The sequence below is a fragment of the Balaenoptera borealis genome, assembly GCF_965194805.1.
Source record: "Balaenoptera borealis genome assembly, chromosome: 10".
Lineage (NCBI taxonomy): Eukaryota > Metazoa > Chordata > Mammalia > Artiodactyla > Balaenopteridae > Balaenoptera > Balaenoptera borealis.
The window spans coordinates 91,844,004-91,870,397 of record NC_138874.1 but is presented as its reverse complement, the minus strand read 5'-3'; the positions used below and the strand labels follow the sequence as shown (position 1 = coordinate 91,870,397).

The following is a 26,394-nucleotide window of genomic DNA, read 5'->3' as shown; positions in this document are numbered from 1 at the left end:
ATGATGTTTATGCTGAAGCCCAAGGGGTCCCACTTCTCCTTTACACACACTTCACACTCCCCATTCCCAAACAGGCCAGGCCTTTTCGCCCCTTCCTACATTTGTACTCTACTTGCCTAGAGTGCTCTCGTCTCTTCCCCCCTACTCAACCTGGCTAACTCCTATTTAACCTTTATGACCCAGCTCGAAAGTGAAGCCATGGCCGCTGCCTCTCCCCAAAGGAAGATGGAGTCGGTCTCTCCTCTGAGCTCCCACAACACTTGGGTACACCGTGTGGGTATTATGTGTGTACTCGCTAGTCTGCACCACCATGCTGTGAGCTCATAGTGGCCCAAGAGGCCAGCACGGGGCAAGCTCAATAGGTGTCAGCTGAATGAAGGAATGTAGGAATGATTTAATTTTTAAAAGGGGTTAGCGCCAAGCTGGAGGTAGGGGAAAATGTTTCAAGGCAGAGGAGTGAGCTGAGCTTCTTGGAGTGTTGTCTTTATAGAACCGAGCCTGGGTCGGGCTGATGTAATGAACGAACCTGTCAGAAGAATCTCAGTAGAAAGTAGGTCAGTTTCTTCCTGTCTCTTTAAGAACGAGAGGCTTGATTTCCGCGCCTGCGCATTGAGAGAGTAAACACCTCTCTTTTCCACCCACCCCCGCCCTATCCACATCCTTATTGCCCCAACCCAGCCTCCTCCCATTCTCCCCTTCTTCGGGTGGGGTAATGGTCCGTTCCAGGGAGTCTGGCTCGTCCTGGAGGGTGGCGAGCATACAAATGGTACATTCCACTGCCTTCATTACCTTCCGCTTTTCGCGGCTTGTCTGTTCTACTTCCCCCTACCGAATGAAGTTCAATAGGCTGGCCCAAAAGAAGGAGGGGGCGCCGGGTTGAGGGGACCGGTCTGAGCCGGTCTCCGGCGCAGGCGCAGTGCGGATAAACAGGAAGCGGGAGGTAGGGGCAGCAGCAGAGGAGATCCAGGGGCTTCGGGAGAAGGCAGCGGGAGAACTAGCATTATCGGAAGGGCAGTAGAAGCTAATTGAGAACGAGAAAAGGAGCCTTGGCCATCTGCCTCCAAGGAACGAGAGGTCGCAGCCTCGCTCTCCGCTTAGGCTTCTGGCTCCCCCGCTAAGGCTGAGGCTGTGGCTGACAAAGGGCTTGCGCTGGTGCCGCCGCCCTTTTCATCCGGGCATTAGGGTCCCTGCGGAGAGGGAGGGGGAAGGGCAGAGGGGGAGGGGAAAGAGCGGAGGGGCGCGCGCTTAGAGCCGAGGCCCTGTCTGGGGCTCTCCGGGCCGGCGGCCTTACGGACGGAGGCCGAGGAAGACCTGCAGAGGTGGCGGCGGCCGGGGGCAGGAGGATGGTGCAGAAGGAGAGCCAGGCGGCGCTGGAGGAGCGGGAGAGCGAGCTCAACTCCAACCCTGCCGCCTCCGCGGGTGCATCGTTGGAGCCGCAGGCAGCTCCAGCCCCCGGAGAAGACAACCCAACCGGGGCTGGGGGAGCAGCGGTGGCCGGGGCGGCAGGAGGGGCTCGGAGGTTCCTCTGTGGCGTGGTGGAAGGTGAGCGCTGTGGCGCGGGCTGGGCAAGAGCGTCTTTCATCTCTCTCCACCTTAGTAGTAATACGTTCTTTCCTTTTTTGCGGGGGGAGGGGGCTCTAAAAGGGGGTTATTCCCTTGGGTCTGAAATTTGACCCGTCTGAAATTTGACCCTGCTGAAATGAGGGAAGAGGCGAGAGGATGGGCAGGTCTTTTCTCGCGTTCTGAAACGGCGTCGAATTCCCTCCCGGCTATTAACAAGCCTGACCCCACCCGCCTTGGGCTTGGAGCCAGGCATGCTCCAGTGGAGGCGGTGTAAGGAGCCTAGTCTTAGGCTCTGAGTTTTACGTCTTTGTACCTTGGGATGTTATTCCCTAGGGTGGTTTGTGTTCAAATGGAGAGATGTGTGTAGTTTTGTTGTCCCCACCCTTTGGAAAAAAGACTACCCGTACAGGTGTGCTACTTTGTATTCCTGGAGTGAAGAGAAGCACTGTCGGCTTACGGTTTTAAAAATTCCTTTTTGCTTAGAACTTTTGTTCTTGTGTTTTTTTGTTTGTTCTTGTGTTTTTGTTTGTTTTTTTTGCTGGCCAGTCCCGAACCCCCCACCCTTTGAAGATTGATTCGCAGCCTAGAAAATTGCCCTTTGCCAACTACTGTGCCTTGGCTCTGAGGGATGAAGCTTTGACTTTAATAGTATCTGAGATACGGAATTTTAGTGACTGCAGAAGAGGTGTAAAAATTCCCTTCTCGCTTCCTTCCTTCCCATTTCCATTTAAAAGGAATGATGGACTTTTTTGGTGGTTGGGGAAAATGACCAGAAGAGTCACAGTTTATGAATGTAATGAACAAATGTTCGGCTGTGCATTCTAAGCGAAGCATGAATCAGTTTCATTATTGCTCTTTCCTTGAGTACAGCATGTATTTGAACTTTCTTAAGTATTTTGGCTGACCCAGGGTTTTTTAGCTGTATACTTTATTAGTTCTCTCCTATATGTGGTGTGCATAGGAGTAACACTGTAAAAAATACTGGTCTTTATGAAAAAAAAAAAAAGATGTGGAAAAGGAAAGGATTGTCCTCTTGGTTGAGAGCTTTGGTACTCACGGAGTATTCATTTGAAAGATGGGTGGTGGTTATGCTATTTTAGATAAAGTTTGATTGCAGGAGAGAACAGACTAATTGGCAGCTACCATAAGGAATGAAACGGTTCAGCAAAGTTAACTGTCTTGCAGAATTTTCGGGAAAACAGAATGGAAAACTGCCTGTGTATTTGACTGGAGTCAGTGTTTATGAAAACATGATTGCTTTGTTTGATTTATCCATTGATGTATATATAGGGCTAGAATCTGTACTTTTGTTATGTTAGATCTTGGGGTGGAGGGTGGGAAAGGAGTGCTGGGGGATTAGAAATTTTACAGCTAGACTAAAGTGAGTCTAAGGAAACTTGCTTGTCCATTACACCTTCAGTAATTATGGAGAAAAGTTAGTTGTGGTTTAGATCAGTTGGTTTGTTTTTCAGAATAGTATTAAAAGGCAACTAGTCTACTTAGAATTGTCTTATCTGTCGTCTTTTCTCCTTCCAATTCCCTAGTATATTTTCTTGGTGACTGAGCACCTGATATTTTTTTGGTGTTTGTTTTGCTTTTCTTTCCCTCGCAGACCTTTGTTGATTTTATTTATTTATTATTTATTTTTGAGGTTAATTTGTACTTTTATTTGTCAGTATAATTTAACTACAGTGGCCTGCAAACTTTTTTGATCTAAAAAGTATATTTTACATCACAATCCAACAAATGCACACACGTATATAATATGTATACATATATAAAAGTGAAACAAAAGTTTTGCTAAAAACGTCTACCCTGAGTGTTAATTCTTTTTTTTTTTTTTTTTAAGATTTTTTTTAAACCAAGTATGAACTGCACTGACACATCATAATCACCAAAGTCCCCGGTTCATCTTAGGTTCAGTTTAATGAAGTGAATAGTGTTGCATGTTCTATGGACAGACCTTTGTTGATTTTAACTCATGTGTAACAGCACTGCTTCCTCTTTGCCGTGCCAATAACTAAAACCATGAACCTTACTCTCAAAGAGCAAAGTTAGGATTTCTGAAGATTAAAGTGTTAGGCACTTGAAAAAAAAATTTTTTTTTTTTCATGTTGAAGCAGCTCTAAAGGAAAGTTTAATGCCTACTACTTTAAGAGAAAAATGATAATACAGAGTGTTGTAGGAAAGCTATAAAGACTTGTAAAATTCACCTAATACTTTAAATCACCTGTAAGAGAGTAACCATTGAATTGTCCAGATTGAAAGTGCCACAGTTTCATATATTAGTATGTAAAGAATTTTTCTTTGGCCTGTCATTGTCTTTGTGGTGCAGAGTAACTATTCTATCTAGAGTGGAGCTTATTACTGTTCAGAAATTTTGGTTTTTGAGTTAGTTTTTTAAACTGTGTGTGTGTGTGTGTGTGTGTGTGTGTGTGTAAGGAACATTATGTGTTCAAAACACAATTTGAACCATTTTTATGATACTCCTGGGAGGTTGTCCTTATCTCTTGCAGATGATTAGACTGAAACAGGTGGAAAATAAAGGTTAGGCAAGCTGTAAGGTGTGATTAGCACAAGCCACAGCTCTAAATACCAGTTTGGTGCTTATACCACTACTTAAGTCATCATTCTGCAGTTCTGTTTCTTGCAGTGTGCATTACTGTTGCTTTGCCCCCATATAGGATACTCTGGAGTGAGTCACATTCTTGAATTTTCAGTTGTTCATACATTTGCTCTGGAATTGAGATTGCTTGAGAGTTTCCTGTTTGGGCCAGTTCCAATGTTGAATTCTGTTGTGAGTGTAGTTTAAGGCATTTTTTGGGTACCTTTTATAATTTTGGGAACCAAAAAAAAAAAGCCATCATAAAATTAGATCAATCAGATTCTTTTCTAATTCTGTCCCTGGTTTTTTCCCTACCTTATTTGTTTTTGCCCCTTCCCCCTCTAAAAGTGGTTTAACTCCCCTTCTAGGTAGTAATAGTTAATTATTAGCAGTTTGTGGTTACTTTGCTTCCCCTTTCCCCACTGTAAGATTGAGATAATCTTTTTATAAGTTAGATTTAAATATATTTGGTCTTTTTTGGCAGTGAAAAGAGATGATGTTTAGCTATTTTTAGGTGACTTTATCACATAAATAATACGTGTTCATGGTAGAAAAATCAGAAAATTTACCTAAGCAAAAAGGGAATTAAAATCACTTTAAAATATCGCCCCAAAACACCTTAATGTTTTACTAAACATCCTTCAGCTCTTTGTATATTGTACATGTTTTTTACAAAGTGGTATTGTATGTATTATAACCTGCTTTTCTCAGTAGACAGTTTTATCACATTCTTATAATTTCATTCTTACTTTGGATCTAGGATTTTATGGAAGACCATGGGTTATGGAGCAGAGAAAAGAACTCTTTAGAAGGTAATTTTTTTATTATGTGAAGGAGAGTCTTAAACGATTAACGTTTCTTTTTTTTTTTTTTTTTTTTTAACATTTCCTTTTGTTTGAGGAAATGCACTGAATAGACCAGGTGCAGTTTGATGATTTCTCAGTTGCAGAAGTTACTTTACCTTGGTCTTTTTCCTCTTCTTCGCCTAAGCCAGTGGTTCTCAAACTTTCCTGGGAAAGCTGGATAGGTTTTGGGCTCACCTGTCTTACTCAGAGCTGTTGTATTTTTATTTAAGACTGTTTAATATGTTGACATTCCTTATAATTTTTAATTTTTTACAACTCCACTGGATTACAAAAAGGTTAAAAGCTACTGCCCCAGAATATTAGCTTTTTAAGAGATGGAGCTGCTCCAAGAAAAGGAAAAAAAGTGAGATTTACAGGTTATACATGTTGCCTGTTTATATACATGTAATTTTTTCTCCTCTTAAGGCTCCAGAAATGGGAATTAAATACATATTTGTATGCTCCAAAAGATGACTACAAACATAGGATGTTTTGGCGAGAGATGTATTCAGTGGAGGAAGCTGGTAATCTTTTTCTTTTTAATCCATAAATTCTGAGTACATGGAGAAAACAGCTATATTTTAAATGTAGTTGTACAAGAATTAAGTATTCCACTTTCACTTTGTAGGTAGTTTTCTTTTATATGGTAACTCTGTGTGTTAGTGCATATTGAAAGAGTAGCTCTAACGATGTGTAGCCATGGTGTGATTTACAGGTATGCCAGTCTGACTTCACCTGTTCTGTGGTCATAAATTGTGCTTTTTAACTTCTGCCAGTGGACTAAACAGTGGGCCATTAGACAAAGAGGTGCTGAAGCAGGGCTAGGCCTAGGGCAAGGCAAGTGAGGGGCCTGCCGGCAGTGCAAATTTTAAAGGACTCCAAAAATCAGTAATCAGGATAAATAATACTTTATTATCCATTTTTTAAACCAGAACTAATGCAAAAAATCCACGAACAAAATACCAAAATTTTAAATAAAGATAGGGTTAGTACTACTGATCCTTCTGCTTCAGGCTCAAGTATGGCTTGGTCTTGACCACTTGATTTCTGTTACTGGTCCTGTCTTTATTTAAAATGAAGAAGGGCCTCACCCTAGTCTGGGCCTATACTGAAGTGGAAAGCCATCCTGAACTATCCTTGTTACATGTGTTCTTATGTTGAGTTAGTTACATAAAATTCATAAATAAGAGAAGTAAATTAGACAAGTGGTGCTTTTCTTTGGGGACTTGATTGAATGGGGGAACATTTTCATACCTGGAATTAAATGGTAGCTAACAAGATATTTGGTTACAGAGCCCAGTCAAGGCACTGAAGGCAGAAAGTTTTCTTAAATTATGAAAAGCAATTAAAACTCGATCTAGTGTTGTTGTTTACTACTCTATATAACTTAAGTGTCTTCAACTTGATTATTTTCTGGTGATGCTGGTAATGAAATTTAATATGATCAAAATATAGTCAAATGACTATCTTGAGATACCACTGAAAGTTATTTAAAGATATATCCTGTGGTATGGAATAGTCAATTTACTTAGGAATTATGGAATTATGGAGCTATGACATTATGGAATGTCAATTAGGAAAATTGTCTTTCACATTTTAGAGACTTAAAACTGTGATGAATATTTTTCTTGTAGTTAACAAAGGTGTCAAGATTGTTAAGGCCATCAGTCACTTAACCCTGGTTCTTAAGAACACATTTTTCTTTTTTTCCAAATTATAAAGTTGCTATATGTAGATGTATTTATTTAGGAATTCCAGTTTTACAAAGACAGCAGAAACAAAAGCATACCTCTGAAATACTATAGGAAATAAAAATGTTTTGTATTCAGTAAGAGAATTGATGCTTAATTCAGTATTTTTGAGAAATGGCAATGCTTTTATTGAGTTCAGGGTGACGTTAAATCACATCAGGTTTGTGCCATTACGTATTGTCACATTGGACCTGACAATTTTGTAGAATTTAAGGGACTTTTTTTTTTTCTTGACTCATTGAAAATTGGAAAAAATAACCTTCAGTTTAAAGATGAAGGCTCTTTTAGTTTTTGTGGTGCTTTCTAAAATCACGGACTCTATTCTTTAGAGCAACTTATGACTCTCATCTCTGCTGCACGGGAATATGAGATAGAGTTCATCTATGCTATCTCACCTGGATTGGATATTACCTTTTCTAACCCCAAGGAAGTATCTACATTGAAACGCAAACTGGACCAGGTAATTTCCTTACTTTTTCATTATTTTTCCCTGAATCAGTACATGAAACTAAAAGTTTTCTGAGTTGCTTTTATGATGTAAAAAGGAAACCAAATTCATAGTACTTCTTTGTTTCTGTGCAAATTTTTTACTTTAACTCTTTTGATAAGAGGAATCTTTTCTAAAGTGAGTCAAAAGAGCTTTACTGGAGGTACCATTGCTTCTCAAACTTCAGTTTGCATGAGAACTACCTAAAAACAATGCTTAGAAGTGATGCTTAAAAGGGTTCTTATAGGCTCCATTCCCAGAGATTCTTAATATAGACTTGAGGTGGAGACTTACCTCAGATTCCAGGAGATTCTGTGTGGTCCAGAGTCACATTTCTGGAACCTCTCTTGGGTGCCTGACTGAATTTCTGAGTGAGGTTATAGAAATAGGGTTCACTCAGGTATATGGACAAGAGATGTAATTCAGTTTGGACATGATTGGCTAGTTTCCCAAAATGAGAAGAAAAACTAGGTAAACGTGTAAGCTATTGGTGAACCTGGAGTCTAAATTCTGCTTAACATAAAAGCTGCACATGTTTTTTGGTAAAGTTAAGTGTGCTGTTTTTTAAAATATATATATGTTTCTTTTTTTTTTTTTTTTTTTTGGCCGTGTGGTATGCGGGATCTTAGTTCCCTACCAGGGATCGAACCCGCACCCCCTGCATTGGAAGCGCGGAGTCTTCACCACTGGACCGCCAGGGATGTGTCCCCATATATGTTTCTTTAAGCAAAAGTTTATATTGGATTTCCCTGGCGGTCCAGTGGTGAAGACTCTGCGCTTCCAATGCGCGGGGTGCGGGTTCGATCCCTGGTCAGGGAACGAAGAAATCCCGCATGCCGCGCAGTGTGGCCTTTAAAAAAAAAAAACAAATTATATTATTGGTGGCATTAAAGTGGCTGGTAAAAAATTTAAAGTAGTTTGGGAGGTCCCTGGCAGTCCAGGGGATAGGACTTGGCGCTTTCACTGCTGGGGCCAGGTTCAGTCTCTTTTCAGGGGACTAAGATCCCACAAGCCGTGTGGTACAGCCAAAAAAAAAAAATTTTAAAGTAGTTAAATTTCTGTGAATAAGCTTTTAAAAGGTTATTTACCTATTTGATCATATTCTACTATGTTGGTCTTTCTGATTGATGGCTTAGATTTATGTGCAAAGAAATTAATTAGCATCAGTGTATCTTGACTGGAACAGGTGACTTGGGTTTGTCATGTCTTAGAGTTTATTTATTGTTCATGGTTTTTTGGGGTTTTTTTCTGTTTGGTTTTCTGTAGTTGACAGTGAAGGAGGTAGAAGGATAAGCCGCATTATAAAAGCTTTGTTAGACATACTGGCATATTGCATTCAAACCCAAATGAAAAAATGGGTCCCAAAACTGTCTAGCTGTTTAACATGGAAAATATAAAGGCAATGGCTTGGCATTGAACATTCTACTAAGGAAAATATTTGACTTTTAAGTATAACTATTAAGTATATACTTTAATATTTGAAATTCTGTGTTTTTTACTCTGTAAGATGAGCTGGTAAAGCATCTTGTTTTTTTTTTCTTTTCCTAGGTTTCTCAGTTTGGATGCAGGTCATTTGCCTTGCTTTTTGATGATATTGACCATAATATGTGTGCAGCTGACAAAGAGGTATTCAGTTCTTTTGCTCATGCCCAGGTCTCCATCACAAATGAAATTTATCAGTACCTAGGAGAGCCAGAAACTTTCCTCTTCTGTCCCACAGGTATTGTATATAATAGCTTTATATTTAACTAGTCTTCTTGAAATATATAACTTTCAAAAGACCATGTATGGGCTTTATTGTGTTGTCCCCTCTCCCTTTGGTATATAAAGGTAGGAATTCTTTTTCTAGAAGATATTTCTGTACATCTTAAATTGCAGAGATTTTAGGGATTAATAAATGACAACTGAATAGGCAAAAGATTTTATGTATTTTTTCGGTACTGGAAGTATATGAACATTACATGTTCAGGATTAGAGGAGGGGATAGTATTATAAAAATGAAAGCTAGAAAAAAGCAAATTTACATTGCTTTTAACTTAGTCACTTCTCATATCCTCCTACTTGTTCCTTTTTTCTGCCCTTGCATATCTGTATCCCTTTTCATTCCTCCCACTCCCATCTGGGCTCTTAACTTGCAGTAGTCAGCATAGAAAGCTTAATAATTTTTTCCCCCTTTTCCTTTTTTTCCCCCCTCTCATCTCTCCCTGGTTTCTTCCATTGAAAATGTTTTCTCTCTTTTTTTGCCTCTCAAAATTCAGCCTATAAGAAAACTTCCCTAGGCTTGACTTCTTGTTCAGGAAGAGTTAAATAAGTTCTAAGAAATTTTAGACTGAATTTATTTAACTGTGTATATGTCTGTCTTAGAGTATTGTGAGCCATGAACCTTATCTCAGTGGTCTGATACTATGGGAATACTCAGTGTTTAATAAGATCATACTTGGTAATTACTTAATTCACTGCAAATTATAATCAATTGTAGTTGAGTACTAATAGCCAGGGGCCTAATAATTGCATTCTTTCTATTATGATATTATCAATCCAGTCTATCTGGCCTCTGATTGTAACTGAGAAATGTAGGCAATTCAGAATTATGTAGAAAATGGTAAAAATTCTAATTATTTCTTTAGTAAACTTGTATTTCTGGTGACCGTAGGACCATAAGGATTGATCTGTCCTAATACTGGAGGAAGAATATCAGATTTTATGATTTGATTTTTTTTTTTTAATAAGTTGAGTCATAAATGAACTACCCACTTGAGTTTACTTCTTTTGGGACATGACATGGAGGCCTTTTATCATTTGGATGAAAATAATTTAGAATTCAAAAACTCATGACCATTTCACTCCTGACTGTTTTACTGATTAATTTTTCCCCCTACATTCAGAATATTGTGGCACTTTCTGTTATCCAAATGTGTCTCAGTCTCCTTATTTAAGGACTGTGGGTGAAAAGCTCCTACCTGGAATTGAGGTGCTGTGGACAGGTAAGTCTTAAAAGATTTAGACAGTAAAACTTTTAATTAACTCGGACCTTGGGAGTTGGTTGTTCTGGTTAATTGGATACTTTTATTTATTTTTAAAGTTTATTTTTATTTTTTATTTTTGGCTGCGTTGGGTCTTGGCTGCTGCACGCGGGCTTTCTCTAATTGCAGCAAGTGGGGGCTGCACTTTGTTGCAGTGCGCGGGCTTCTCATCACGGTGGTTTCTCTTGTTGCGGAGCACGGGCTCTAGGCTCGCGGGCTTCAGTAGTTGTGGCTCACGGCTTCTAGAGCGCAGGCTCAGTAGTTGTAGCGCACGGGCTTAGTTGCTCCGCGGCACGTGGGATCTTCCCGGACCAGGGCTCAAACCTGTGTCCCCTGCTTTGGCAGGTGGATTCTCAACCACTGCGCCACCAGGGAAGCCCCTAATTGGATACTTTTAAAAAGCTGAGCCTTAACCAGAACATTTTGTTATTAATTCTCTTTCTTTTACAAAGTACACATTCTTCACTTAGTATTAAAAACATCTTTGAGGTTTTATAAGCAGAAACTAACACACCATTGTAAAGCAATTATACTCCAACACAGATGTTAAAAAAAAAATCTTTGAGGATTTTTCAGTGAGTCTGAATATCAGTTACTGATAAACAGTAGATCTGTAGGGATCTGGGCTAACAGGTATTGATCCCAGCACTAGGAGAATGTTGTATTTTATAAAATGAAAGCTGTAATGCTAGATTGACAGTTAGTAATCAGTGAGCTGTATTAGCTTTCATTCTAAGAATTAAGGGCAGAAACCCTCCCAGGGTTTAGGTTAATTAGACTTTGTCTAATTGAGGATATATTATAATGGTAAAAAATGGTTAACATGGAAATTTCTTTCTTATTGATGTATCACTTTGAGGAAAGTTACCCAAACCTTAAATATTCCTACCTTTTAACCACTAATTCTATTTCTGGGAATCTGATCTGAGGAAATATAGGGCAAGGGGAATAAAGCTGAGTAAAAGGACATGTTGCTGTGTTGTTTTAAAAAGAAAAATTGTTAGAAAATATAACAAGGAAAATAAAAAATTATATGCAGTATATTTTGAAGAACCATGTACGAGAGTCTTTTTTTGTTGTTGTTTTTGTTTTAAAAAATTTCCTCTGAGGATTTATTTATTTATTTAATGTATTAATTTATTTATTTATTAAAACATCTTTATTGGAGTATAATTGCTTTACAATGGTGTGTTAGTTTCTGCTTTATAACAAAGTGAATCAGCTATATGTATACATATATTCCCATATCTCTTCCCTCTCGCATCTCCCTCCCTCCCGCCCTCCCTACCCACCCCTCTAGGTGGTCACAAAGCACCGAGGTGATCTCCCTGTGCTATGCGGCTGCTTCCCACTAGTTATCTATTTTACATTTGGTAGTTTATATATGTTCATGCCACTCTCTTGTATGAGGGTCTTTTAATATATGGTGGTCATTATTTCTAGGTCCCAAAGTTGTTTCTAAAGAAATTCCAGTAGAATCCATTGAAGAGGTTTCTAAGATTATTAAGAGAGCTCCAGTAATCTGGGATAACATTCATGCTAATGATTATGATCAGAAGAGACTGTTTCTGGGCCCATACAAAGGAAGATCTACAGAACTGATCCCGCGGTTAAAAGGAGTCTTGACTAATCCAAATTGTGAATTTGAAGCCAACTATGTTGCTATCCACACCCTTGCCACCTGGTACAAATCAAACATGAATGGAGTGAGGAAAGATGTAGTGATGAGTAAGTAGATGACTTAATTCTTGACTTTGGGAGGAGAGTTGGGATTAAGTAGAACCATTGGCAAGTATGCATTCTTTTGTCATCAAGATTTAAGAGGATTTTTTTAAGGTGTTGTTTAGTTCTGTGAATGAGATGTATATGATAGAAAAAGGGCTGCTTGGACTGCCTTTGGGCAAGTTACTTAATAACTTCTTGGCCTCAGTTCTTTGTTTTTAAAATGTGACTTAGCCTTTGAAGTCTGAGTAACTAGACAAGGTAGTTTTTTACTGTTCCTGTTATCCCTTGAATAATTCTGATTGAATTTGTGTTTTCAGGTGATTTTATTAAATGGTGTATTTTAGATGGCTAAATATTCTCCTCTGAGTTACTTAACATATAATTTAAGTTCAGCTTACATTTATGAAACATTTTCTCATTTTAGACATTGGCTTACTGATTTTTATTTATGAAAAATTCCTAATTGAGTTCCAAGTAGGAGAATGCTGACTAGTTGTTTATTCACTAACATTTAAACACCTATTTATCAGACACTAAGGATGCAAAGAATAAAATAGTCCCTACTTCGAAAGAATTTAGTCTGGTGTTAGATAAAGCAGATAGGCAACTGTACTATAGAATGATAAGTGCTGAGATAATCTACAGAGTGCTAGGGGGAACACAGGAGGCAGTGATTACTTCTGCTAAGCAAGAGTGCTGATAAATGATTTCATAGAGGAGGAGTTACTTACACTGGGTCAAAGTATGAGTAAAGTGTGCTGGGCATTAAAGGGTTGGTGGGCTAGAGATGAAAATACTAGACACTGAAAATTTCAAGTTACCTGAATTTTGGCCCATTGGGGGGTATTGAAATGTCACATTATGGTGCTTAGTGGTATGTAGTTGAAAGTTGTGTTGTGTCTCAGTTCTGTACCCCTACTTCCAGTTCTGTTTATTGAATTAATGCTTCCCTTCAAGGCTCAGTCATTGTCACCCCCTTCTCCCTAGTAAAAAACACAGAGTTAGGGATATAATCTCAGTCCTCTCTGTATACATGGCTGTTAGTATCTACCTCTTTTAAGGCAGAGCATGAAGCACGTTAACGACTAGTGGACCTTAGCCAGACTGGCCTATGTGCAGGGAAAAAAGAAGGAAAGCTAAGAATAGTGGGTTTTGAATACCAAGCCAAAGAGAGTTCAGACTTAATTTTCTCTACCACTATCCTGGTTCTTCATTATATGCTTATTATCTGTGCTCATATGTGGGCTCTCTATCAATTTTCTCTTCTCCCCTCAATGCATTTATTAATTTGCCCATTATTTTTTCATAATTATTTGCCTTTTTAAGTTATAAGCCCCTGATAGGGAATCTTTTCTTTATGGGAAGTATAGTGCCTTTAACCTTGCATTCCCAATAATTGATTATAAGTGGACATTTATGACTGACTTGTCCAGTGATTCTAAAGTTAATGTTTATTATTTCAGTTGGAATTTTACATTTAGCAGTGCATTTAGATGACTATTCTAGGTGAAGTGGTTCAGTGAAGGGTCTTGGTTGTGTTTGCATATTATGCTTAAGGTTTGTTCTTGTTCCAGTTCTTTGCTTCTCTGGTTTTACCGTAACAATTAGTGTTTTGTAATGAAAACTGTTTTTGTGCTCTTTCTCTTTTTTTTTGCAGCTGACAGTGAAGACAGTACTGTGTCAATCCAGATAAAGTTAGAAAATGAAGGCAGTGATGAAGATATAGAAACTGATGTACTCTATAGTCCACAGATGGCTCTAAAGTTAGCTTTAACAGAATGGTTGCAGGAGTTTGGCGTACCTCATCAGTACAGCAGTGAGTTTGGCCTTTCTTTGTAAGGGGGTTGGATCACATTGTTTGAGACATAAAGTAAAGAACATTTGTGATGTGTCTTCTTATAGGCCTGCCAAGCAAAATGAAATTTAGGAATCTAGAGGATAAGGTTTTTAAAATTTTACTTTTGGTCTTAAATAGCTTTTATTTTGACGGAATGCTAATTTGTTTTTTTATATATATATATAAATTTATTTATTTTATTTATTTATTTTTGGCTGTGTTGGGTCTTTGTTGCTGCGCATGGGCTTCCTCTAGTTGTGGTGAGCAGGGGCTACTCTTCGTTGCAGTGCGTGGGCTTCTCATTGCGGTGGCTTCTCGTTGCGGAGCACAGGCTCTAGGCGCGTGGGCTTTAGTAGTTGTGGCACACGGGCTCTAGAGCACAGGCTCAGTAGTTGTGGCGCACGGGCTTTAGCTGCTCCGCAGCATGTGGGATCTTCCCAGACCAGGGATCGAACCCCTGTCCCCTGCATTGGCAGGCGGATTCTCAACCACTGCGCCACTAGGGAAGCCCGCTAATTTGTTTTTTTTTTTTCGCTAAGTTGTTTTTAAATATCTTTTTTTGAAGTAGTTTTTAAATACAGAGCTTCAAAAGAGAAGAAAGTAATAGGTGTTGGCATGTTTATGATCTGTGTTTCCCCTCCTCTCTTCCCTTCCCCACCTCCCAGTGGTTTAGAGAAATTGTACTTTCTTGGGGCTCAAATTATTTGGAATCTCAAATTGAGGCTCTTAGTTAGAGATATGATAAGAAGAAAACATTCCTCTAGATCTAATTTGTTCTGCTTCTAATTCTGATTATCTTTCTGGCAATTTGTTTTTATAGGTAGGCAAGTTGCACACAGTGGGGCTAAAGCAAATGTAGTAGATGGGACTCCTCTAGTTGCAGCACCCTCTTTAAATGCCACAACTGTAGTTACAACCGTTTACCAGGAGCCCATTATGAGCCAGGGAGCAGCCTTGAGTGGTGAGCCTACAGCTATGACCAAGGAAGAAGAAAAGAAACAGCCAGATGAGGAACCCATGGACATGGTAGTGGAAAAACAGGAAGAAACAGACCACAAGAATGACAATCAAATACTAACTGAAATTGTTGAAGCTAAAATGGCAGAGGAATTGAAACCAATGGACACTGATAAAGAGAGCATAGCTGAATCAAAATCCCCAGAGATGTCTATGCAGGAAGATTGCATTAGTGATATTGCCCCGATGCAGACTGATGAACAGACAAACAAGGAGCAGTTTGTGCCTGGTCCAAATGAGAAGCCTTTGTACACTGCAGAACCGGTAACTCTGGAGGATTTGCAGTTACTTGCTGACCTATTCTACCTTCCTTATGAGCATGGACCCAAAGGAGCGCAGATGTTACGGGAGTTCCAGTGGCTTCGAGCAAATAGCAGTGTTGTCAGTGTCAATTGTAAAGGAAAAGACTCTGAAAAAGTAAGTATGTTTAATTTATCTGTTTCTCTGGCCTGGATGGGTCCCCATGCTGTTGATACAGGGGAGGTCTTAAATGAGAATTGACCACATCTTAGAATGTGTTCTGTAAAGTAGGTACGGACTCTGCTGAATCTGATATATACAGTTCCTTAGTTTGACCTTATAGTAGGTAGGAATGAAGGAAAGTCAAAATTGATTATTTTAGGAATATTTGTCAGTTTGGGGAGACAGACTTTTATTGTTTGTCTTTAAAAGTTGAAGCCCATTGATTCTTTAATGTTTAGTATAAATTTGCAGGTACCTGATAATATAAACAGCTTAGTTTATAAGCTGTGTTTTAGATTGTTGTTAAACTTTCAATTTTTTGAGTGTTTTTATTGATCCTCAATAGATTGAAGAATGGCGGTCGCGGGCAGCCAAGTTTGAAGAGATGTGCGGACTAGTGATGGGCATGTTCACTCGGCTCTCCAATTGTGCCAACAGGACAATCCTTTATGACATGTACTCCTATGTTTGGGATATCAAGAGTATAATGTCTATGGTGAAGTCTTTTGTACAGTGGTTAGGTAGGTATACCAGTAGTAATCTCTTCTCCTCAGATATATTGTCCCTTAAAAAAAAAGACATTATCCCATAGGGAGAAAAACATTTAGGGAATTGACGAATTTCCAACTGTGTTTAAATTCTTTGCCTAGATTTCAAAGGTGTACCCATTGTTACAGACTTGAGGTGCAAGCCTCAGTAAATACACTGAGCACGTTGATTTTTCTCCCTTGGGCTAATTCAGCATAAATATCTTGAAAATGTGTTAGAAAGTACTGACTTTAACTTGCTCTGACTGAATGCTTCCTGGATGGAACCATGTATACCACTTTTATTTGATTTGGAGATGAGACACTATGAATTGTGACTCTGTAAGCTCTCTGCTGCTTGCTGTGTCTTGATGACATTAATGCTGTGTTTAACAGAACAATTGCCGAAATGACCTAAGGGGGCCTGGAAAGAGGAAGCCATCCTCCCAGCCCTGTGCGCATGCGAGCTTTAGTGGTAGGCTATTCTGGTGCTACTTGGTATTATTTCACAGAGCTTTTTCTTTATGCCTCTACCAAGTAATTGGTTTTAGCAGGGGATAAAAATTGCAATCCCCTGAAAACTCTGCTTCATTAAATGGACTTCTCTTTTGAAAACAGTGATTTTTTTTTTTTTTTTTTTTTTTTTTTTTTTTTAATTCTCAAACTTGGTAAAAAGCACCAGCATGGCCAAGTTTCTTCAGGGATCTCATTTCATTTCCAGGTTTTCAGTCCAGCTATAAGGAATATCTGATGGACTTATGCATAGCACACAGCAGGCAGCAAGGCTAACTGACGTGTCATAGTTTTCATAGTAGTCACAAATACTATGATGGGTTACATACTGTTGGTTGTGAAATAGAAGTGTGAAACCTGTGAGCTTAGAGTAACTCAGGAGTAGTAGCAAAAAGATGTCTCACTTTCTGCGTATATACTTTTGGACTCTTAAATATAAAAAAAAATTTTTTCCTGTGATACAGCTAATTAGCTAAAAATAGAGTCTCTCATTGTTAATTTGAAAGTAGAGGGAATTCCCTGGCTGTCCGGTGGTTAGGATTCCACGCTTCCATTGCAGTGGGCATGGGCTCGATCCCTAGTCCGGGCACTACCCACAAGCCATGAGGCATGGCCAAAAATAAAAAAATAAATAAATAAATTGGGGAAAAAAGAAAATAGAGAATTTTGGGTTCCTGTATATGTAGCACAACAGGTAAAAGAGAGAATTTTGACCTCCTCTTGTTAAAAGGCTCCAAGATACCTCTTCTCTGTGATACACATCTGCCCTTAGGCTTAGGAAAAATCTCTGTATTGATTATTGGATGATGGCATTTGCCTTCCAGGCTTTTGGCCAGGAGGATATAATTAACCCTTACAGAGATTGAAGTCCTTAAGTTTCCAACCTGCAATCCGGATTATTAAGTTTGAGAAAGTGTTGCTTAAAACATTTGATACTCAGCTTTTAATTCAAGAATTACTAAAAATTCTTGATTTTATACAGTATTGCTGCTTTTTCCTCTCAGGCTTTACCTCTGTACTGTGCAGTTATGGGGGCAGCTTTCCCAGATTGTATATAGCTGTTGTACAATCTCAAGGTCAGAGCATTTTAGAAGCTTTAAATAATCATCTAGGCATCCACATAGCTTTACAACAGCTCACGAAAAAGAGAGTATTTTCATGGTTCTATAGTAATTTCAGGGAGTTACTGATTAGTGCCCTTTGTTTTCCTCTAGTCTCCAGTCCAGCTGGCATTCAGTCCTTTAAAGAATGTGGCTATGCAGTACTTTTGATTACTAACGACTTCTATTATCTTCTTCCCCATTGTGTACAGATGGGAGAATCCTCAGCACAAGTTCTACTACTATTGGATGGACAGCGGCAGATGTTCACAGCGCGTCATGATTAATTAGTTTAACTTAAAAGGTTCTGTGAGGTAGCTCAGGTAGATTTAAGGGCAGTAGGCATGAACTGAAGTCACGTTTGCGCAGCGACTGAGGCATTAACCATGTTTTCATTTATACAGCTCTTCGTACATGCAGCTTTTTATTGTAATAGTTGGAAGTGCTAGTTATGTTGTAGTCTCAAAGTGAGGGGTAGGGGAAATTGGCTCATCTTAAAGTTTGAGACGTGTTGTTTTTTCCTGCAGTGTAAGTTTACACTGAGCTATGGAATGGGGCAGGTTCTCTTCATAACCTAAATTTTGACCCTATTTCATATTTATTTTACAAATATTACATTATATATATATTCTTAAGTACCCCTACCCCTGAAAAATGACAACCCTGGATATAATCTCTTAATGGGCCTGAATTGTCAACAAAAAAATTGGTTTGCTTTGGGACTGTCTGACTAGCACACTGTGTATCGTACTGATGAGACTGTTAACTTGAACAGGAGGTAGAATGCTGTCTTCAATTGGAAAAGAACTATATTGCGCTGCTTTATCTTGTCAGAAGACTAGGCAGGTGATTTTGATTTGGCCTCCAAATTACCTTTTAATTATCTTATTAGCTTCCTTTATTGCCTATGGAAGGCAATTATAATTTGCTTTTAATTATCTCTTATTATTAGCTTCCTTTATTGCCTGTGGAGTTGGTTAAGTGGTGACCTTAAATGCTGACTTTTGGGCCTCAAAGCCTGCCACTCCATGTGTGAGCTAAGTGCACTGCAAAGATTATAGTGGTTGATCAGAGGAGCCAGATAACTGTCATACTTTCAAGAAAAGTATGTTTTAGCTGTGGACAAATTAGGAGCATCAGTTGGCTCTCCTTAGTTCTCAGAATCTGTCAGACTGGTGTTGTTACTAGCCAAGTCTGAATTTGGATTGTCCTTGTCAGAAAAAAAAAAGTACTCACTGTGTTTCATTGTCAACTTACTGAATAGTTTCTTTTACTTATTCTGCTGACCGTAGTTTTCTGACAAGATTAACCCCTTTTCCCCCCTTTTTCCCTTCCCTGTACCCTTCCTCAAAATGTAAAATGTGACTTCAGACAAGTTTAATTCCTTCATGGGCTGTGATAATAAAATGTCTCATCAATCTCACTTCATTTCACTTTAAAGTTACTGTAATTTTGCTACAGAGCAAGCAGCTGCCTTGAGTTTTACAGCTGTACCTAGGGAATATATAAGCGTGACCCAGACAAACTTGACACTTTTTCCTTCCAATAATTTAAGAAAGGGTAGAACTCTTTCACTAGAACAGTGATTATTCATTGATCAGAGGAAGGAACATCAGTATTGAAATTCCATTACAAATTAAAAAAAATTATTATCACAGCCTTGTCCTGAAACCCTGGATTATTACTGTTAGCTGTTTCCACAAAGTGTTTGTTAGTTTGTTGGACGTTTGAGACCCCAGGAAATCCCCTTTCTCGTAACGTTCTCCGCTTGGATCTGATCTCAACAGGGTGTCGTAGTCATTCTTCAGCACAGTTCTTAATTGGAGACCAAGAACCCTGGGCCTTTAGAGGTGGTCTAGCAGGAGAGTTCCAGGTATCAATATGAATTCACAACTGAATTGACGTTTTCTTTGTCTTATGAGAAACCTTATGTTGCGCATCAGATGGCTGGAAGGATTGGTCTGCCGAAGGCTTTCTAGTCCCAAATTCAATTAGTTACATAGCTGGATTTTAAATCAAATTTTCCTCCTCTTTCGCAGTAATTTCTGAAGGAGATGCTGCCAATTCCCCCCCGCGCCTGCGAAGCGCAGCGGCTCTAGGTATACACTTCACATTGTTTCTTTGCAGGTCGCACAGCATTTTAATCTGCGCCCGCAATGCACAATGCGCGCATGCTTGTCTGCCAGTGGAAACTCCATGAGCAAAAAGGATGAATAATTATGCAAATGAATGGTGAAAGGGCTTTTGGATATTTTCCCAATTATTTTATAAGTAATACTTGTACTTGAAAGAACAGTCCAGGAATGAAAATTTGAACAAAATATGAAGTTTATTTGCTGTTGGAATTTGTTCATGGACTTTCAGGTGCTCTACTTTTCTCCCCCCAACAGGTGCTCTGCTGCGCACAGCAAACTGAAGCGCATTGCTTTGGGGATAAAGCGTCTCCTGGACAGATAACCCTCTTCAGACCAAACCTCTCCTCCTGACAGTCTGTTCTGCCATCTTTTAGTGAGAGATGGTCTATATAAGATTGGTTTTAAAAGATAGATTTGTCATAATTGGAATAGAATTTTTTTTTTTTACTGTATATTTAAATCCCCAGTAGTATGCCACTAAAGCTATGTAACTCAGTTTGGGTAATTTCTATTCAGAAGCACTCCCCTTCCCCAGCAAAGAGGTGTTTTTATTAGTAAAGCATAGCACACCCCTCTTCTTTAGGTCTGCCTGCAGTAGCCAGTTAATGTTAAGTTGGTAATCTGCAGTGCACACTCATTAAAAAAAGTAAATATCTTCCCAACACTAATCATCTCCCTTTTTTTTCTTCCCACAGCGTTTGCTGCCAATTGATGGGGCAAATGACCTCTTTTTTCAACCACCCCCACTGACTCCAACCTCCAAAGTTTATACTATCAGACCATACTTTCCTAAAGATGAGGTAATCGTCTACCTGTCAACTTGGTGTATGGTTATGGTGAACACTTAATCCTTTCCTTTGAACTCCCTGGTTAAAAGAATCAGTTTTGTGTCTTAAAACTTTAGATGGAGAAAGTTTAACTAAAACATTGAACATGGGATGTTTAAAGAAGAGCTGAAGGAGTTTAGACTCAACATCTCGTGTCAGTTCTTTAAAAAAAAAAAAACAGATGAAATGTATTCAGAGTTGGAATTACTGAGCGATGTCTGAATGATCTGTTGTTCTCAGCTGATTTTCTCCTATATATTTTCTGCAGTTTTCAGTTGTGAAGTGCTTACAGGCTGCTTGATAATCAGCTATAGAAATAAAAAGCATGCCTGCTTAAAGACAATAACATGTTTTAAGCATTTGGGATCTCTCAGAAAACTGAGAGAGACTCAGCCTCATAGTTTGCTGGATTTTGAATCCACTACTTACTGTCTAAAACTATCCCCTGCAAAGCAATTCTCACTGTTTACTATAACCATGCTATTTTCTACTGGCTTTACAAATAAGACTCAATAAATCTCTATTTAACAAAGCAGAGGTGATATTTATGACAAGCCAAACGTTTTGTTACTCCCTCTTCTAGAAGTCCATTCTGACTTACGAGTCATATTGTTGTTAAATTCTGTTGCCATTTTTCTTGATGTGTTGCTTAACTAGATTATATTTTCAGGCTTCCGTGTACAAGATTTGCAGAGAAATGTATGACGATGGAGTCGGTTTACCTTTTCAAAGTCAGCCTGACCTTATTGGAGACAAGTATGTGATGAAGTATTCGGATTTGTTGGATTTGGGAGTAGACGTTTCATAGCCAGGTTTATCAGGTTGAGGGGAGGTGCTGACTGGAAATAGAGTTTTTTAGAAGTCCTACTTTAGTTGTAATAAAATCTGAGCATTAATATGTGTATATTTCCAGTTTGTATTTACATCAAATGTAGATTCCACGCATTGTCATGCGAGTGTATTGGGCCTTACATCACTGAATTCTAATGTTTTGTGTAAGTAACTTAACTCACTCTGGTCTCTTTTCTTGTGAGCAGGTTAGTAGGAGGGCTGCTTTCCCTCAGCCTGGATTACTGTTTTGTCCTAGAAGATGAAGATGGCATATGTGGTTATGCCCTGGGCACTGTAGATGTGACCCCCTTCATTAAAAAATGTAAAATTTCCTGGATTCCCTTCATGCAGGAGAAGTATACCAAACCAAATGGTGACAAAGAACTCTCTGAGGCTGAGGTAATACACAGATTTAGAATTATACAATGGTAATTTTTTAGAAAATAAAATACTTATTAAAATAAAAAAACAAGCAGATATATCTTAAAATCCCAATGCTTACTAAATTTCTTACAGAGAAGAATTGTTAGGGCTTATTCTTATTAGCATGGTATTTTCCACTGTTCCCTACAGTTTTTGATTTGGAAGCGTTGTAATACTTTCTCAAGTAAAAGCACAACGTAGACAATTAAAGAACCTTCTTTCTCCCTCTCTTTCTGTTTTGAAGCACCAAACTTAAGGATGTTATGGTCTCTTCTTTGGGTACTCAGGGCAAGTTTAGGTAATTAAAAATCTCTCATTTGCGTGCTAATGAAGCTAACTTACTTTCTCAATAATGCATTTCTCATGGTAATTAAAAACTAATAGGAATGAACTTTAAAAATAGTTTCTTCTTGAGGATAATTTTTATTTTCAATAAATACTTTTAGAGAATATACTTAGACTCGTATTTGTGACATTGTCTCTATGTAATAGGAGGCTGGGTTGGATTAGGCTCCCTTACTTGGGATTTCATCGACATGACTGCAGCATGCTGGTGATTGAGCTGTTGATGTGTTGCTTTTCCATATCTGACAGTTCTCAGCATAGGAACCTATGAAGAAAAACCAGTGTGTCTCTTATAAACTTTTTTGTAAAAATTGTGGTAAAGCATACATAACATAAAATTTACTGTTTTAACCATATTTTAGTGTACAGTTCAGTAGTGTTAAATACATTCACATTTTTGTGCAATACAAGCTTTTTAAAAATTGTTTTATTTTGAATTATTTTTTATTTTGAATAATTTTAGATGTACAGAAGTTACAAAGATAATACAGAGTTCCAGTATACCCTTCACCCATTTTCTACATTTGTCCTAGTCTAAGAAACCAACTTTGGTACATTACTATAAACTCCTCACCTTACTTACCAGTTTTTCCACTAATGTCCTTTATCTGTTCCAGGATCCAATCCAGTATACCACATTACATTTAGACAAACTTTTAAAAAAATAAAAACGCTTCAGCTAGAATTATAAGCTAATTAATTCTGCATGTGGTAATTTTATAATTACCAGAAGAGTTATTGAATATTGCTTTCCTTTTCCTGTTACTGAGTTCTGTAGTTGGGATATATGGATTCATAATGAGTAGCTACTGAAAGTCAAGAGATTCTTCCTAATTTTTACAGAAAATTATGTTGAGTTTCCATGAAGAACAGGAAGTGTTGCCAGAAACTTTCCTTGCCAACTTCCCTTCTCTGATAAAGATGGATATTCACAAAAAAGTAACTGATCCAAGTGTAGCCAAAAGCATGATGGCTTGCCTCCTGTCTTCACTGAAGGCTAATGGTGAGTACGTATTTGTAGAGTTGCTGGTATTTGGGCTAGGTGGGGACAGGACTCTATTTTAGGATAAAAAGAAAAAAGTGAATTTACATTCCCTTCTCCACCATTTATGGTTTTGCTTCTGAATTATTAGTGCTGCAAGAATTGGATGTGTATTAATCATTGAAAAATACTGCTCTTTTACACTATGAATGCTTATTTTGAGCCCCAATTAAATGAGAAGTGTACGTTTATTTTGCTAGGAGACTTATAAATGATAGTTGAAAATTAAACGAACCTCGGGAAGACTTCATTTAGGAATGCAGAGTCGCTAATGTTTTTTGAGTTTGTTACTTAAACCTTCAAAAATACTTTGCTGTACCTTAGTGGTATGAAAACTTTTTCTGTAAAGGGCCAGGTATTGAGTATTTTGGGCTTTAAAAAGGCAACATACAGTGTTCCGTTGCTTGTTCTTTTTTTAAACAACCTTTTAAAGCTGTAAAAAAACAAAAACAACTTTTTAGCCTTTGGCAATACAAAAATGGGCAGCTTGTGGAGCACTAAGTAGAGGGTTCTTGATGTGTGAGGATGGACTTTTGTTGCATCTTTATATCATTTGATTCAGTGGTGTCCCCTTTGTGGGATAATTTAAACACCTCTTTCGATGAAAGTATAATTCTCAGTGTTGTGCTTGGAACTGAATCATGCAGGTGTATGAGGTATGTCTTTAACATATAAAACACATTCTGGTTGTATTGGCTTGCGACATAGGCTGGAATAGGCTCTGCCCTGTGGGTCCCTCAAAGATACTTTACATAAATATATTGTAACATTCAACAGAGGTATCCTTTGCCTTGAGGTTTCTTACAACCTCTTTGCCAAAAGATTTTCTTTCTGGGGAAGAGTTACCATGCAAAAAAAAATTTTTTTTGAAGTATATTTGACAATTAAGAATTGTATATATTTAAGGTGTACAATTTGATGACTTGAAATACATTGTGAAATAATCACCATATTAAAGCTAGTTAACATATCCATTACTTTAAGGTAGTTATCACTGCAGTATTGATGAATATAAATTTTGGCTTTTGATATAAATTTTAAAAATTGTATGAAATTTAGGGGCTGGTATAGATAAGCCAGTACTATGATCTTTTTGAAATATATTAAAGATTAATTACAATTCATATTCATAATTCTCCGAATTAAGTGACATTTATATTTTGATTTTTTTTTTTTTTTTTTTTTCCCTAGGCTCTCGAGGGGCTTTCTGTGAAGTGAGACCTGATGATAAAAGAATTTTGGAATTTTACAGCAAGTTAGGCTGTTTTGAAATTGCAAAAATGGAAGGATTTCCAAAGGATGTGGTTATACTTGGTCGGAGCCTGTGACGTTTGTTGGCACTATGAACTGTTGGGAAGTCTCTTCACTTCACCTGGTGGGTGGTGGTTGGGGTCTTCATACAGCTCAGCCTCTGGAGCAGCAACAGATCGGCTAATTCAGATTGGAAATAAAGAGGACTATGTAAAACTCACTCATCATGCTTAGAGACTACTCGCTGGTTGGAAAAAGATAGTATTGCTGTAAATCCTGTATGAAAGAGATGTGGGCCTCCTTATTGGGTCTTGTGTTAGGTGCCAAGACCTCTTACGTGGGCTTATAGGGAGGGGGTCTTCAATAAATGTAGTCAGCACTGTTTTCTGCATCCAGTGTGGTTGCATTTCTCACCTAAGAGTAATCAAAATCATTTGTCATCCTCCTTGGCTTATTGAATGAAATGTACCTCATTCTTTGGGGACATGGCAAAGATGAGAAAGATTTGGTTTCAGAGGCTTCAGGGTGGAGAGTCCAAGTGGGATGGTTATGGCATAGTTTAAGCTGAATAAATGATTTCAATTTGGGCGGTTTTTCTGCTTTTTGTAAAGCCTTGGCCAGTTGTCTCTTGTGACCATTATTGGTTCAGGCATGTTGTGCTTTGTAGGGACAAATGTGCAGTTGTTTGTGGCAAAAGCCTAAAAATGACAAACTTGTAAATTATTTTGTATATAAACTAAACTAGCTGTAACCTGACTACCCTTTGTGTTTACTGTTTTTGTAATTTTCCTTTTGAAAATGAAAGGGTGTGGTTCAAGCTGGCACTTTGAATATGTAAATCAGTGGAAAGTGTATTTTCTTTACTTTTGTCTTTGTTTTTTTAGAAGTTTTATTATTTTCGAAGTGCCTCCCACCTAGGGCTAGGCCATGACCACTTTGGGTACCAGAGCCTAACTTCATAGGACTCAATCTGTTGCAAAGTGCAGTCACTTCTGGAAATTAACCTCAATTCAGGTCAGCATGTGAAATGTTAGTTTTGACTTCTGGCAAGTAGGGTTCAGGGACTGATTGATCCCATTTGCGCACAGGTCAGTTGTCCTTTAATTTCAAGACCTGTTACTACTGGTTTTATTAAATCAGAGTCTTTAGTTCTTGCATGTTTGTATCAGATTTAAAAGAATGAGCACACTTTAACCAATGAATTACGGTTACCCTTTTCTCTTTCCTTTAACCACAGGTTCTGAAAGCTTTCAAGTATTTTAATTTAGATTTGGTGTGTTTAAGGGTTCTGAGCATGAGGCTAGCAGGTAATCTCTGCAGGATTCATTTTTTTAATCATGGCTGGCTGGCTTCTCCATAGATTGGTAACAGTATTTTGTTATCTTGCTTCCCTGCAGTTTTGTATCAGCAGTTTAACTTTGAGCTGAGAGTGGGGAGGGTCAAGGAGAAGGAAATTTAAAACATATTTTCTTTCATAGATTTCCATCAGTGTGGGCTTTGAAAAGAGAGTCTTTTAAAGCATTGTACCTAGTGACTTTCAACCAAAGCCTGTGAGTGTGAATGGGTGAGATGAACGAAGGAGGCCTCTTCACATTCAGGGTTAGAAACCTGCAGCTGATAGCAGGATATTTAAGGTATGTTGGACAACGGGAACCAAGTTTGCGTTTTCAAGGGCTGAGATGAAGGGAAGATCTCTACAAGATACGGTTTAAAACGGCTTAATGTCATTTGGTTTTCTCTTTAAGTACATTTTGTACACTAGTGGACAGTTCTAGCATTTTATCTGGAGGATTCATTCAATGGTCGTCATCCTGTGGAATCAGGATTTTTAGCAAGTTTGCTGCAGCTTTATCTTGGCTTTTAATAAGTTTGGCTGGTGTTCTGGTCACAGAGCTAACTATGAAACATGTCCACGCTGCTAGGATTGTTCAGTGCTATGCTATCCATCTTCTATTGTTACGACTATTTATTACGGTTGGGTGGTATTCCATTGATTGTTTAGATCACAGCTCTCAGTTCCTGTAGAAAACGAACTGTAAAACCATCTGAAGACCATACAAGAGGCAAAATAAAACTTGAAGTGAA

At 38.4% G+C, this 26,394-nt stretch overlaps 1 protein-coding gene across 1 annotated transcript; it reads left to right on the top strand.

Moving 5' to 3' along the window:
- The first annotated feature begins 1,206 nt into the window (after positions 1 to 1,206).
- OGA (O-GlcNAcase) lies at positions 1,207 to 26,394 on the top strand. Its single transcript, XM_082408278.1, has 16 exons — positions 1,207 to 1,542; positions 4,929 to 4,980; positions 5,440 to 5,537; positions 7,094 to 7,224; positions 8,800 to 8,971; positions 10,137 to 10,235; positions 11,718 to 12,002; positions 13,657 to 13,815; positions 14,657 to 15,270; positions 15,662 to 15,836; positions 19,243 to 19,328; positions 20,286 to 20,390; positions 21,088 to 21,173; positions 21,455 to 21,647; positions 22,860 to 23,019; positions 24,250 to 26,394. Exons 1-16 carry the CDS (start codon positions 1,344 to 1,346, stop codon positions 24,384 to 24,386), a joined length of 2,751 nt encoding a protein of 916 aa, XP_082264404.1. The 5' UTR covers positions 1,207 to 1,343; the 3' UTR covers positions 24,387 to 26,394.